Source organism: Carassius carassius, chromosome 24, assembly GCF_963082965.1.
Source record: "Carassius carassius chromosome 24, fCarCar2.1, whole genome shotgun sequence".
NCBI lineage: Eukaryota > Metazoa > Chordata > Actinopteri > Cypriniformes > Cyprinidae > Carassius > Carassius carassius.
The window spans coordinates 28,056,089-28,072,826 of record NC_081778.1 but is presented as its reverse complement, the minus strand read 5'-3'; the positions used below and the strand labels follow the sequence as shown (position 1 = coordinate 28,072,826).

Below are 16,738 nucleotides of genomic sequence, written 5' to 3'. Positions count from 1 at the left end.
ATGTTTTAGTATTAGAAGAAGCATCAACTAATGAAATAATATTGAATTAGTAATGTTTGATATGATATTAAGAAAGGCCTGCTACATTTTGATATGGTTAAAAGCACTTGTATCATAATCTCATGCGGAATCGCCTCGGTAATGTTTAATTCATTAATTCAGCTGAAAGGAATGTTTTATTTAGGTGTAAATCGAAATGATCAACATGATGTTTAATTTAGCATCTTAAAATGTTACAGCCTTATCTCTTAGAAAGGATGTAGTAGTATTCCATAAAGATAGTAATGATTTGACGCATTGTGTGTCTATACTTCCTATTGGCAACGGACCCTGCTCAGGGTATTTTTAGAATGTATGACTGATCCTGCTCCAATGCAGATTCTAGTCCGTTTTTTCACTATGATTTTCGACTGGCAGTCAATGAAATTGCGAGTCCTACTATGGCAAAGGTTTACATGAATAGTAATTTGGTCATACTGACGTTGCGTCCTGACCTTCCAATCGTCAAGTCTTGATTTTTCAGTATCCATTGGGTCATGCTGACCACCAATGGTGCTGGCTTGGTTCCTGAATCCCAGATTTCCATCAAATTGGCCAATTTTATAATTGTTGTGGACTGTACTTATGCATTTAAGTTAAATGCCTTTTAAGACTATTTTGCAAAATAAATCTCTCATTTATGAAAAAGTCAAACCACACTTCTAGAAAAATATACTTCATTTTAAAATAAAAAATCACTGAATTGCAATTTATTTTACTGTCTAGTACATATTTCCTGCCAGTGAATAAGGTTTAGATCTTAAATATTAATTAGGTAATGCTGACGTCTAGTTATTCTGTTCCAATGTCAAATGCAGTTCTCTTGAATATTAAGTAGGCTGTGTTGACGTCAAATGGTTTTATATCATTCCATATGGTTTCCTTCCGAAAGCAAACGCTGCCTCATGAATATTAAAATATACGCCTTCGCCATAGTGCGATTGGTAAATTCGCCTCCCGGCCAGGCAGCTTTGCTCCTCCCACACTACCAATTTGGATTCTATGTCGCTGCATCCATTTTTGTGTATTTAAGATATCTTCAAGGATTTCCAAACCTGGAGAAAAGCGAGGCACCAGTGCAGAGGGACTCAAAAGGGAAGCAAACATTTATTATGAGATGCAAAATAACTTTTCCAGGACGATGACAGCGATGGGTTAGGCAGGATTGAACAGGATGATGGCCAAATAAAAGGCAAGAGGCGATTTCACATAATCACTGAGATCTGGAATAACAACTGAGATCTGCTTATTTGATTGATAATGCATCGCTGCATTATTTTTATTCCCTTTGTGTTGAGGAAGAGGAGATTTTTAAACAGGAATACGATCATTTCAATAGCCATTGCCTTTAAAGGACCAGCTGTGTCCCTTCTTCTATTGCTCAAAGAATGATTGATCTAATTGATCTAAAATCCACCTTATATAGTCTAAGAGCTTATCATTTCAATAGTAGTATTATAACTTAACCACCTCTGTTAGTGTTTTAAAACATCATAACGTTCATCAGAGATACTGCTGTGAGTCATGATGCTTTGATTCCTGATTCCTACCAAAACCCACCGAAGATTGATCAAATAGACCTTGCATTCATCATGGATTAAGTCTGGTTATTGATCTTCTTTAGCATCGGCGTGTAAAGATGTCTGCTCCATCCGTGCCCCGCAGCGGGCCTGTCCTGCCGGAGATGCCGGACCTGAGCCACCTCACCGAGGAGGAGAGGAAGATTATCCTCGGTGTCATGGACAGGCAGAAGAAAGAGGAGGAGAAGGAGCAGTCCATGTTGAAGTAAGAGCTTTACGGATCAAATGTATTTGAAAATACATCTCGAGCTGTTGGTTGAAGGCTGGTGAATGGTCTCTGTTCGTTTGGTTTGACAGAGAGAGCCCGAGTGTCGGAGGTTTAGTGGTGACTCTCAGTGTGTCTATTGGTGAGAATCACATTTGTGTTAGTCATATGGACATCAGGCTTCCGCTTTATTCTCTTGGCTTTGTGATTGAATTTTGCGCCGTTATCGCCTTTACTAGTGCACACTACATAAGGACAGTTCATAGTACAATAGCACGCTGTTTCAGTTTAATCGATGTGAATATCTAATGTTGTTTTGACCTGAGCATTGTCTCTGCGGCGCCTTACACTTCAGCACCATGGCGCTGTTCGCTGACTTACAAACCCACTGAATGATTGTTCTCAGTTGGGAAATATGGAGAATTTCACTTTATTTTCAGTATAAATGCAAATGAATTTAAGACGAATGCAGTCATAGGCTTTTAGTGGTTGGGTTTTGTATGAAATATGTTCTTGGGCACATTTGTGGATGTTTAAAACAACTGTCTAATCTACAGAAATAGAGGAAATAGTTCCATTTTGCAGGGGGGTCAAACTATTTGATGCCTGGGACCCCTAGATATTATTATTATTACGACCTTGTGAAGGTCTCTGTCACTTAAATTGTAAAGACAATGTATATTTGAATGTATAATGGTACATTTATACTGTATGTTGTCGCTGTATTAAAGCCAAAAGTGGTGATCAAAATATTATTTGGAAAGTATCACAGCGTTGACAGCATTTCTTTTCAAAGTAATGTTAGATGTGTACATTTAACGAATATTGTATGAAGGCTTGACATTAGTATAAAAGATTCATGATTAATCCCATGATTTACAATCAGTCATCAGTATTTTTCTCCAAAATGTTAACTATCACCCTTTTGTGACCCCCCTGAGGGCCATAGGTTTAAAAACCCTGCTATATACAACCAAGCAGAAGGTATGAACTTTGTGGGCAAACTAAGATTCTTTATTAGGGATATATCAAATAAAAACACTGAAAAAAATGTTTAGTGAAGAAATTATTTTCACTCCAAAATGGAATGTTTAATTCAATGTTTCATACCATTTCTTTGTAGTTATTTGTAAAATGTTCTATTTCAAAGTAAATACTTAAATAGTATATTCTTGTAAAATAATTCCAATGCTCCAGTAATTTATTTACAACCTTGAGCATTACTTATGAGCTTTATCCTAAAGACCTGAATTGTTTAGTAGTAGTAGTATAATTTAAGCAGCCCTTTTGTGTTAAATAAATATTTAGTTGATCAGTTTTATGTTGGTGATTCCAGACTTATTGAAAATGTTTCCTTCTATTTGCAATGACTCTTAAAACATAGTAATTTTCTTAAGGTAAATTATGGCTTATCTGATATCCCCTAGTCATTGATTTGGTAACTTTGTGCAATAAATGAATGCACAGACTCTCCAGGATTCAAACAGGGAGGTATTTGCAGTTCTGTGAGTAACTGTGCAATGTCTTTAGCTCATGGATTTTTTGTGAGGGTGTGTAGACGTGCTTCTATCATTAGGTAAATATTAACACTGCAGCATGGAAATAGTCGATTCTGTGCAATAAGTGAAGTAAACATGAGTCACAGATATAAGGCCAACTGCCACCTCACTGCTTGTGTGTGTGTGTTAGGTGAGTCACTTGATTCCTCCCTATTAAACACACACATACACCATTCATAGTTTCGAGAGAGATGATGTTAGCCACTCAAGTGCTGATGTCATGTAAGGGAGGGATGATCGTTGGTTAGCATCAGTGACGCTGTCAGAAGCCCTTTGATCTTTTCTAGAGTAGTGTGCAAATGGCTGGTGTAGAGTTACACAACACCGCGGTGGCTTGTTGGCCTTTGACTGTTACTTATACTGAACAGCAGAGGTGGGTAGTAACGAGTTACATTTACTTCGTTACATTTACTTGAGTAATTTTTTGGGGTAACTAATACTTTTAGGAGTATATTTAAAGATGGGTACTTTATACTCTTACTTGAGTAAATTTTTGGGGAAAAATCTGTACTTTTACTTCGTTACTGTGGGCGACGCTCCTCTCGTTACTTTATCTTAATGCAATAAATGTTATAAATGCTTCAGTTTATTCCAAACGCGCCGTCTACTTTTCTCTGGGCAATGAGCGATGCCCATTCGCGAATGATTCATTCTTTTGAGTCAATTCTGTTCAAAGGCTTGATCAAACCAATTGGCAAACGAGTGAATTGGTTCATGAATCAGTTTGAATGAGTCATTCAGTTCCCTGCCGCACGCGCTGAGCGTCTGAAGTGGTTCACTCGGAGTTGTAACGTTTAAGAACAGAAAGAGCGTTGAAAACGTGGCTGGAACTGCACTGAATTGAAATCTGCAAAGGCTATTATTTGCTAGCGATGGAGATCCCTATTAGATGAACACCGCGTGTATTGTGTAACAGGTAATAACTTGGGCTACATTCGATTACAGTACACGATACCACTGTGATATTAGTTTGTTGTACATGTGTGGCTTATAACAGAGGGGAGTCAAGTTGAATGCAGCTTCCAAAAGACAAAAAATAGCTGATTAAGATTTTATTAATTTTAATACAATCACACCGGCGTGAGTACGTTCAGCAAGTCATATCATCAGCTGCTAAATTCAGATCTGTGATCGCTTGCTGGCGCTGAGCCAGAGACAGACGCGTTTATACAGCGCTGCGCATTATAACCAATCACACACGATTCTTTTGAGCTTATTAAAGCATTGGCCAATCAGAGGTGTTCCGATGATTCATCGCTAAAATGCCGGTGCTTCCTTCACTCGCTCACTGACTGAATACCTCTTTCTGGCGAATTCTCTCGTCAGAAACAACAAAGTGCAGATGTGTGTACGAATCTTTAATTAGGATATTGATTTCACAGTGTTAACAGTTTCAGTGATTTTAATGGGAGTTTCTGAGAGTGATTGAAATCTAGACTGTCAGTGAAAATGATCTTTAATAATGTAAATGTTATTTGCTCTCTTTCTGAACAATGAAAGATTAGTAGCAATATTTATATCACATTACCTTTCAATGTTAAATTCACATTTAATATAAAGTCAGTCGTATTAAAAATATGTTATGGCATGACACCTATATCTGTTACTTAAGTAAACAGACAGGGTTTTATAATAAATTACATAAATTGGAGCAAAGGCTGATGAAATGTATACATTTATACACGCACACATACATTACATACATTTTATCTATATATCTAAATAAAAATAGGCTCAGTATATATGACCCAAAGTAACTAGTAACTAACTACTTGAGTAGATTTTTTATCCGATACTCTTTTACTCTTACTCAAGTAACTATTCAAGACTAGTACTTTTACTTTTACTTGAGTAAATATTTCTAGAAGTACTTTTACTTTTACTTGAGTACAGTTTTTGGGTACTCTACCCACCTCTGCTGAACAGTGAATGTGCAGAGCTGCTACCTGTTTCACATGACACACAGCCTGATCACATTCTCATCACTGGTCCACAAGGCCATGCCTTCATTTGTGGGTCATATCATAATTTGCGTTATTTTTTTTCTACTAAAGTCACCCAGGTTAATCAAGGTTTTATGTGTATAATTTTCCTGTTTTAAGTTGAAAAGACTGCTTTCACTATTGTATATTTAAGACTTGTAATTGCAGGTGACCTCTGTAGTGATTGTATTACCTCCTTTTGAATTAAACTGTGGCTTTAAGACTTCTATGTATGATAACTTGCATCAGTTGCTCACCAATGGATCCTCTGCAGTGAATGGGTGCTGTCAGAATGAGAGTCCAAACAGCTGATAAAAACATCACAGTAATCCACAACTTTTAAAACATTGCTTCTAACCAAAACATGAGTCCATAAACCATGCTTCCTCCAGTGAAAAAGTTTGGTCTGAATCGTGAGAGAAATATTCGCAAATCAAGGGGCTGTTTACAAGTAAAAGCAGTCCAAAACAATATTTTGGTGGATTTCGAGGTGAGAGAGTGACTGGAGAAGGACTTTTCAACAGAGGAGATATAAGGGATTATGGACTGATATTTTGGTATTGATATTTCTGATATTTTCTGCAGAGCAGAAGATGCTACAGACAGACAAAAATAGCACAAAATTTGACTTTCTGTAAAAAAAATTCCTCTGTATTGCCTTGCCATGATGAGTTTTTGGTGTTGACTGTGTAAATGTAGGCAATCATAATTGTGTTAATCAGTGCTTCTTTCTGATGTTGAGGATGTTCTGAATGAGCGTTTTTGTAGCTTAGTCTCTGTAAATGTTCTTCTTGGACTGGGAATGATGTTTTGAGTTACAGTATGTTATTATGTATTATATGACATTTGCTTATTAGTGGTTATGGACTTCTCCTGTGTTGCTCTGGCTCAGACTTTGTCTAGTCCAGGTGGCGATGGAGAACAAGCAGGATAACTGGTCGACCGGTCACTAATTAGCTGTGTTTTTTTTGCACCATGAATCTCTGTATCCATGGTAGCCAAGCCACAGGATGTTCCGGGATGTTTTTAAAGAGTCATACACGTAAATATACATGCACGTGCACACACACACACACACACACACATCAGTGGCTGTGAGCCAACTCAGGAAATCCTGGGAGAATGAAGAGACGAAGAAGCCCTCTGTAGAAAGGTTTGCCAACTTCCTGTCATCTCACTGGAAGAGCCACAAAGAAATTGAAACATATCCAGCAAGAGAGACAGAGAGTGAGGGAGAGTTTTATTAGCTGAAAGTGAGAGTGTGCCAGGGGAGGTGTTTATAAAGTATGAAAGAGACAGAAAGAATAAGAGACAGGGTGTTTAGGAGATTTGACTGAGAGAGATTGCATTGAGGATAGCAGTTGTTACTGATTTGTTGTGCTATTGTTCAAGAGCTTGCACTTCTCCCTCTGGTATCACTAAGGCCTAACGAGACTTGTACTTAACTAAACCGGTATGGCTTAATTTAATGCTGATTTGTTTGTTTGCTTGTTTCATACTTGTTTTATCATTTGTTAACTAGTCTCACTGATTATGACATCTTGTTGCAGCACACACAAGGAGAATCATCGCTGATTTTCTTCCCCCCCAATCCTAAACGTACATGCACTACAAGATTTGATAATCATGGTGAATCACACACTAAAAGATATAAGATTATCCTGCCAGAGGTAGTGCCTTGTGTGATCTGACTCAGCAGATCATCATTGACATTTCAGCAACTAATGTTTACATATGTTAGCAGCTTTCTACACTTACTCGGTATGTTCAAAACTGAGGCGATTTCACCCCAGCGCTTCTCTTTGTCCTTACGGATGTGGTACATTGTTGACACATTATACAGACACTCAAACACTTGTGTTATTTCAAAACTTCCACAAGCAGTATCCTCTATCTCTTCTATCCAGTTCTTATGTAATCATAGCCTTGATCATCCTGGTCTAAAATCCTAAATATCAAACGTGTTTGATATGAAAGGGGAGGCCCCGATTTGTGTGGGAGTAGATTGGGAAGTGCAAGATTCGATCTGTAAACGCCTCATATTACCAGATAATATGCACCAAACATCGGAACCAACCAAGGTCCTCAACAAGATTTTTTCTCAGAAGGGAAAACTCCTGCAGAACTCCTGCAGTGTGAGCCCGGCTTAACATGAATACTGTAGGTATCAACCACAGTGGATAGTTATGTACAGAATACTGTTCTAATCATAACTAAACAAATACCTGAATATCTTTTAAAGACTTGATGCTTTTGTCCTCAAAACATTACATAAAAATGCATCAGTTTCCAGGCAAACCCTGGACATCCGACTCCGAGTCAACCCGATTGGAACTGCCAGTTTGCTAGTGTTTGGCAATTTAATGCGTCAGTCAGTCAGTGAAGGGACTGTGGGTGTGCTGTCTGAGACTAAAACTGTTTTCCGTCAATAATCACAGGAATCCCTTCTCAAACCTGTCTGTAGATACCGACACTGAGGAGATGAGAAACATTGTGGCCTGAATAGTAAACTCACTCATACACACATGGCATCCCTCACTACAATGTAAAGAGCTGAGTGAGATCCCCCTCCCCCACACACTCATCGTGGCTGCCCTCATGGGGACAGACCACAGCGAGGCTCGATCCACGCCACAGAATACACACCAACTGTCTCTGTCCTGCTCATTAGCATCTTCTAATGAGCAGGACATATGGGATGTTAAAAAATTAGTTCACTCCTGAATGAAAATTTCCTGATAATTTACTCACCCCCCTGTCATCCAAGATGTTCATGTTTTTCTTTTTTCAGTCAAAAAGAAATGAAGGTTTTTGAGGAAAACATTCCAGGATTTTTCTCCTTATAGTGCACTTCAGTGGGACCCAAAACAACGGGTTGAAGGTCCAAATTGCAGTTTCAATGTAGCTTCAAGGGGTTCTACATGATCCCAGCCGAGGAATAGTGGTCTTATCTAGCGAAACGATTGGTCATTTTCTATAAAAAAAACAAAAAAAAGAAAAACAAATGCTCATCTTGCACTAGCTCTGTGATGTGCATCTAAAACTTTACGCATTACATAATCATGTCGGAAAGGTTACATGTGGTTAGTTGTTCATCTGTGTACTGTGGTTCAAAAAGGTAGGGAAAGGTGAAAACCTTTATTTCTTTTCGACCGAAGAATGAAAGACACAAACATCTTGAATGACATGGGGTGAGTAAATTACCAGGAAATTTGAATTCTGGAATGAACTAATCTTTTAATGGACTGGTTTGTAAAAGCACCGAATGTTGGTTAACCAGAGGTGGAGTGTGTGCCTGTTGGCTCTGTTCCAAAACCTAGTGATCTGCTTACAGTAGGTTGCTGCCTTCTAAGACAGTATTCTAAAGTGGAATCTTAGATGTGACTGATTTGAAACGCTCTACATATACAGTGCAGGATTTCCCAAATGGGGGTTTGGGAAGAAATTGCAGGGTGTTAGTAATTTGATGAAAAGCTAATAATTAATAAAACCGAATGCAAAATTTTTATATGTAATTTGGGCTGCATAGTAAATTTAAATAAAACAACTATCGCGATATAGCTTAGTGCTATTATAAGACGAAAGGCTGTGATTTAAATAAGTATTCATGTTACAGAGTGAAGTGCAGAATTTCGGACTTTTTTGTGGTAAGAAGTTTATGGCACGTCTCCAGTTTTCTGACAAAATAAAAGCTTGAGAATTTGAATTGTTATAACCTTTTTTAAAGGTTTGGGAATTATTAATAAAAATTTCATTTAAAGAAATCACATACTAAAAAATCTGTTTACTTGCATGTCATGTGACCATTAATCGTCATCAGAGAACAGTGAAGATGCAAATGTTAGTTTATTAAAATATTAACTTAAAATCTCAGGGGGAACTTTAAGTAAATATCTTGCATCTTATATTTTGCTTCCATTTTTATTTTATTTTCAAAAGAAAGTGGGTTTGGGAGCTCCTGCAATAATCCATCATAAAAATCATGCTGCTCACATAAAGAAATACTTATTATAAAATAATTAGTATAAAATAGATTATTACATACACATTTTCAAAGATTTTCAGTAATGAATTATATGTGGATTTAAAATGTAATTTTTTCTAGACTGGTCCACCATTTTGGTTTTTTTTTTCACTGAGCTTGTTGCAATGCATTTTGGGATTGCATGTCTTAGAATGCAGTATGATTAAATTAACGAAAGGCCTTTGTGTATGGAGTGAGCCATATGACCACTGAGAAGGACTTCTCTGTTTGTTCGCATTACCTTTGTCCTCCTCTCGTTTTGACTTGCCTTCCTATTCATGACTCGCTCATGTTCCTGTCACCTATTCTCTCATTTCTTTCTCTCAGTTTATATCTTGTTTATATCTTTTCTATTGTAACTGCACCTCCTCTCCTGTTGTCCACACTTTTATTGCATGTCATAATGTGTTTTATTTTACAATTTTTCATTCATTTGATGTTTTGTTTCAGACTCTGGTGAGATGAAAATATCCATCCAAAATGGCAGACAAGGTGAAAGCTGTGTTGTTGTACCTTTATTAATTGCATCATAAGCTTATCGACATGTAACTCTATTGAATTCAGTTTTTGAATTGTCTTCTGTTGCTGCTGATGTATAGACACTATCAGTCACTTGAAGGTGAAGTAAAATAAAATCTAAAATCAAGATAAAAAGCTTTAAAAAAATGGAAATAGAAATGTTGCCTTAGCGACAAACTGAAATAATTATTTTTTGGCAGAAATGGTAAGAGTACTGTGCTACTTAAATGATCCATTGAAAATAGCCACAATGAAGTGCTCCTGACTTGTCTTCTCAGCTTCATGAGGTGAATGAGCCAGAAGTAATTTAACCTGTTATTTTATAATTGGCCTGCCAAAAGTTAATAAACATTATTAAACAGCATTACTGAATGAAACATGAAGGTATGTGAATTATGTATGCTCAAGATCAAAGACAATTTTGTTGACTACAACTGAATAACAGAACTCAAACCAACATGCTGTGATACACAGTGTATGAGTAAATCTGAACTCAGCCAGTTTCCTGTGTAGAGGAAGCGCCCAGCGTGAGTGTAGTACACTGAGCAGTACGTCACCCAACACTGCTGCCGTATAGTAGTGCTGCCGCTATTGCATAAGACTGACCCAGCACATACTGATCAGTTTGCAGCATTTAGAAATGTTCTGCCACAAATGCAGTATGCCTTGATGTTTCTCAGTTTGTTTTGCATATAGATAAAACTCCATAGTGCTTACTATGGAATCTAGCAATTGCGAGTTTACATTGTCGCATATTTGATTTAATTTGTATAGATTAAAGCAGATCCCAGCATTAAAAATGGACTCTTATTTCTTTCTTCATGCATGTTTATAGTGCTGTTGTGATCAGTTCATCGGTGGATATTATTCTGCATGATCTTCATAATCCTTTGGCAAAATTGAAAAACGTGCTCCATCTCTGAAATAACTAAAATTTTCAAGTGATGTCACATTTTCCACAGTATGTAATGCCCACTTTTCATGATGCAGTCAGTGTCTGGTATAGATAAAATCAAATATCCTTGAATATCCTGCTTCAGTTGGAAACAACTTTGTTGACTAAGTGTTTTTTTTTTCCTGCGTCACTACAGTATATGTTAAGAGAAAGATAGTGATGCAATGAAGTGATATGGGTCTTGTGTGTGCTGCCCAGTCAAAGTGAGTGCAGAAATGTGATAGTGCGACGTGGCACTGGTTCATCTGAAACTGATTGCATGTAAATCCTTGAAGAGCCTCACGTTATTCATGGACGACTATAAATAGCTTTGGACTGAAGTTGCTCTTTTTGGTCTGGTTGGGTAGTAGAAAAACTGACAGTCAGATCACATTGCACTGGACAACATTCACCTCCTATGATACCATGGAATGACTGATTGATGAGCAGATGCCAACCACACTTGGTTGATACTTTAAACATCATGGTTTGCCTTTTTAGAGTCCATGCCTTGGCAACAGAATCGCCATTGGCTAGTAAACTTTAGTTTATTCGCCTATATATATATATATATATATATATATATATATATATATATATATATATATATATATATAGAGAGAGAGAGAGAGAGAGAGAGAGAAATTAGAGCTAACCATGAAAATTGATGCATATTGTCATTTTGACAGAAGTTAGGTCATTGTTAATCATTTAGTGCATCTGTAAAGAAAAAATAAATAAATACCTAACAATAACACTGTGATAATACTACTAAATACAATTTAAAACATCTGATGAGCTGCTGGGTTAATGAATATTAATCACATTGTCTGCGTTTGTTCGAAATGATTTGCTGAAATCAAAACTGTGACTGTAATAGGTAAGTGCTAGCCAATGAGTTCGCTGCATGAGCATTAGTTCCACCTACTACTGAAGAAACCAGCAGTTTCATCTGTATGTTTTTAAGAGCTGAATAATTCCAAATGAGCTCCATTATTTTGACAGGAAAATACAACAAAAAACATCATTTACTTGTAGTGTGTAAGTTCTGTGTGCAGAGCTGATCCTAGACTTCTGGGGGCCCTACGCAAAACAGTTTTTTTTTCTAGCCGCGGGTTAGTTGTGTCTGGCCCATTTTCTCATTCTAATCTCTCTTCTCCATCTGGGAAGGTTTTAAATTACTTTTTGTATGTTTTGCATGGATTAGTTCACTCAAAATTTCTGTCCAAACCACAGAGTTTTCACACAAAAGGAGAGGGTTGATGTTACTGATCAGCTCTGTGACCTCAAAAAAAGCATTTTTTTTTTTTAAGGAATGATTATTTTATTCCATAAGGACACATTAAATTGATCAAAAATAGACAGTAAAGATAATTACAATGTTACAAAATATTTCTGTTTCAAATAAATTCTATTCTTTTAAACTTTCTATTCATCATTCCACAAAAATGATCAAGCAACACAACTGTTTTTAACATTGATAATAATAATAAATATTTCTTGAGCATTAAATCAGCATATTAGAAAGATTTCTGAAAATCATGTGACACTGAAGACTGGAGAAAAGAAAAAAAAATGAATTAATAGTAATGAAAATTCGGCTTTGCATCACAGGAATAAATTGCACTTTAAAATATATTAAAATAGAATATCGTTATTTTAAATTGTAATAATATTTTGCGATATTACTCTTCAACTATATTTTTGATCAAATAAATAAAGCTTTGATGAGCATAAGAGACTTCTTTCAAAATCATGAAAAAAATCTTTCTGACCTGAAACTTGAAGAGTATTGTATTTTAATGGGATCCTGTAAAGATTTAATCAGCTGGTGGATTTCTTTAGTGTTTCTTGATTTTAGTTTCTTTTATCGGAGTCACTACAAACCTCTGAGACTAGGATCAACCAGATCAGTACTACTGCGTTCTCACTGGGGAATTGTACTGTATTGATGCCTATTGGATCATTTGAGTTGTCAGGTGGCGATGGAGCACTTTCTTCACGCCGTGCTCTTTCTCATGTGCTCGTACAGGCTGGATCATACCAGTCAGTCCATTTGAAGTTGTGCTGGTGAATTGTTTCCATGGTTTCTAGTCTGTTGGCTCATTCCAGTAATTCTTCTTTTTGAGTGGATCTCATCTGCTTGATTGATAGGAGTATAGAAAGGATTGTGAATCAAAGGGATACTATTGTTCTTGTGCAGCCCACAGCCTATAGTGAAAATCTCTAATGTAATCAGCAGAACACCACTGATCTATATGGATTTATTCAGTGTGCAGTGGTCTGCCATGGTGTGCTGGGCTTAGTTTCATGCAGTCAGGCTTTAAACTGTCAGCATAAAGTCTGTCTGACATGTTAGTTTTGTGTCATGCTTTTAAGGAACATGTTTATATGAAGTAGATGACATTACTTTCATTGACCAATTTGTAAAATGTGGCAATGAAGTCTCTGCTAATGGCTGTACTGCTAATCTTTTTTTTTTTTTTTGCAGAAATGTGATCTGTATTTATATTTGTCCAAAAGCTATTCATAATTATGTCTCTTGTCATCTGATAATTTTTTTTTTTTTTTTTTTTTCAAGGACTGGTAAAATTAAGTTATTTTTTTTTTTATTCAGTCCATGGACTTGTTCCTTACTTCTGGAAATTGCATTGTACTGTAACACAAGATGTTTGCAGTAATGTGCGATCAGAATTTGTTTGTCCATAACTAGTAAGAAATGATTCAGACAGAAACACTGCCCTTCAAAACATGTCGGTACATTGTTTTTCTATTCATTTTCTATTCAACTTTCTATTTATCAAAGAAGTTTCTACTAAATTATTAAGCAGCAGAACTGTTTTCAACATTGATAATAACAAGAAATGTTTATTGATCATGTGACACTGAAGACTGGAGTAATGATGTTGCAAATCAGCTTTGTATCACAGGAATAAAATGCATTTTAAATTCAAACAAAACAGTTATTTTAAAGTGTAATAATATTTCACAGTGTTACTTTTTTTTACTATAATGTAGATTAAAAAAATTCAGCCTTGGTGAGGCACTTTATGGTTCCTTTCATAATGCCATGAACCTCAAAGAACTTACTAATTAGTTACTAATTCTTCCACAGATGTGGTTTATTGTAGTATCCTGGTAACCTTAACTTAATTATTATTATTTATTTTTTTATATGGTGTAAACCTTGCATCCTGTTTTAGTAATTTGTAAAGCTGGCCTATCAGTTTGTAACTGGTTATTTCAGCAGCTCTTGCTGCTTTAGTGTACATTATGTATCAGACGGTCAGTGAGCAGTGAATGGGCGGTCCTTCTGAGATTAGATTGTGCTGGTCTGTGACTCTGTAAAATCAGATTCAGCACCCTGGACAGCAGCCCTGGGAGCTGATGCGTGATTCTTTAAAGGGATGGTTTACCCCCCCCCAAAAAAACCTTAATTCTGTCAATTATTCACCCTCATGTCATTCCAAACCTGTATGGTTTTCTTTGTTCTGTAGAAGACAAAAGAAGATATTTTGAAGAATGTTGGTTCTAAAATGGTTTTTGCTACCATTGACTATGGACAAAAAATACTATGGAAATTGGTGGGCTCAAAAACAGTTTGGTCACCCACATTCTTTAAAAATGGCTTATTTTATGTTCCACAGAAAAAATAAAGTCAGATTTGGAATAACTTGAAGGTGAGTAAATTATGAAAAATTTCCTTTTCAGGTGATCTGTTCCTTTAATAGATAGTGTATTTGTTGCTGCATGACACCGTGACAGTTGACTGCTTATGTAGGATGAAGGCTACTTTGGATATAATTTATTTGGAAATGATAGGTGTCCAATGTCTGACCCAGTCCGATTGGATTTGGTAACCACACTAATGACTTTTTGGCACAGCTGTTACGGTATGTGTGTGTGTACGGCCACATTAACACGTGTTAAGCACACTGACAGCGTTTAACTTACTGGTGACTTGTTCTGGACAGGGACAGGAAATTGCACTCTCCAACAATGCTGGAGGTATCTATTACCGCTCTATTGTTAGTCATGTAGGCTATTATTGTAACTTAGTCTAAAGAGATGCTCCAGCACCCTCCCCCAACCCACAGGCGTGACAACAGCACAACTGTGTGTGTGTGTGTGTGTGTGTGTGTGTGTGTGTGTGTGTGTGTGACTCTGTGTGTGACTCTGTGTGTGACTGAGTGAGAGACCCAGTAGAGCTGAAATGATGGTTCTTGCATTTTCTTGAGTTTATATGCATGTTTGTTGTTTCATGTAGATATAAGTTGACCCCAAAAGGGTTTGAACACTTAAATCATGCTTAAAAATGTCTGAATGTTATTGCATTAGATAAAATATCAAGCAAAGTGGCATACAATAAATCATACTTATAAGATATTCTTCTCAGAATGACTGATTTTCTGTTTGTTTCCAGATGATCTTTAATGGTTGTATGAATGTTCTCTAAGTTTATTAGTGGAGTAACCACTTAGTTTATCACACATTACATTTCACATTGTGTACAAGGTAAAGATGTGTTGTTTCAAATAAATGCTGTTCCTTTTAACTTTCTGTACATCAAAGAATACTGAAAAATAGGTAACACTTTATAATAGGGATGCTCATATAAACCGTTTAACCGTTAACAAAGTAAGAAAAAAAAATAGATTAATGCTGTTTAAATGGATTAAAAGGTATTTTTGTAAGTATCCCCCCACCAAAGAAAAGTATGCTATACATATTTGTTTACCCACAGGGAAAAATCACCCAGGGCATCAGTTTAAAAGAAGCCCGATTCCGTGAAAAAACATGGTCTTTGCAACCCTGCATCCAACATGAGCTTGACTGACCAGGTTGATAGATGAATAGAGTAGAATAGATGGCTGAAGACCATGCTGGAGTATTTGCTGCTCAGCAGTTCCTGAACTCACTGACAAATATCTGATTTTGTAAGATTAAATGTCCTCCTTTACACAGCGTGTGTGTGAATGTGAAATCAAAAGTGAACAGTGAGCATACATTCAAAAGCGATTTCAATACCCGCATACTGAAAGTGCAAAAATTATAAACAATAAAAGAATGTTTGCAGGAGCGGCCACAAAAATTTCGGTAGCAAAACACACATTGCTGGAACAAGAGGTAATGGTCAGAAATTCAGTGGGAGCGGCATTACGAATCAGAGAAAATCTTCAGTGCAGAGCTCTACTCCAGACTGTCTGCACAGCATGTTGAAATTTTAGACTACTTCTTTTTATTGATTATTTTTAATAAAAACTAGATACATTGTGCTTTGAGGTATGCCTGCTATTTATTTTTTTCTGATGGAAAAAAGACTCTTGGCGGTTCTTTAAAGTGCATAAAATTCAGTGCGTTTTCGTTTTGTCATCTTAATGTTAATTATTTAATTGCATTGCATTAATTGCCTATTTATTTTATTCTTTTTATTTATTTTATTCTGTTTTTCTCTGTACTCAGAACCTCTGAATGTGAGTGATTAATTTGATGATGTGTGAATCCAGGCTTTTTTGTTGCTCTGTTGTTCTGTATGCTTTTTAAAAAATACATATTTTTAATGGATCACACACATTCATCCATTCTATTTTTATTTAAAATTAATTTATTATTCTAATCTAAACGGTTAATGTTCAGATAACAAGTAGCCTAATGGTTGTCGGTCTGGAAGATTAACCAAAACCAACATTCCTACTTTATAATAAGGTTTTTTAGTTAACTATTACTTTTACAATTAACAATACTTCTATAACGTTTATTATTTTTAGTTAATTTTAATTTCACCATCTATTAATGCATTATTAAAACTAATGGAACCTTATGTAAAGAGTCACCAGAAAATATATATCACAGTTTTCTGAAGGATCATGTGACACTTAAGACTGGAATAATGCTG

At 36.2% G+C, this 16,738-nt stretch overlaps 1 protein-coding gene across 8 annotated transcripts in view; it reads left to right on the top strand.

The window, feature by feature from the left end:
- Window positions 1-1,026: 1,026 nt before the first annotated feature.
- The window catches only part of LOC132103362 (regulating synaptic membrane exocytosis protein 2-like), a 171,751-nt gene continuing 156,039 nt past the window's right edge, over window positions 1,027-16,738 (top strand). For all 8 annotated transcript variants that reach the window (XM_059508415.1, XM_059508411.1, XM_059508413.1 and 5 more), the window contains exons 1-2: window positions 1,027-1,231; window positions 1,664-1,824. In XM_059508415.1, the coding sequence (XP_059364398.1) occupies window positions 1,679-1,824 (146 nt within the window). In that variant the 5' untranslated portion in view covers window positions 1,027-1,231; window positions 1,664-1,678. The remainder of the gene's footprint in view (window positions 1,232-1,663; window positions 1,825-16,738) is intronic.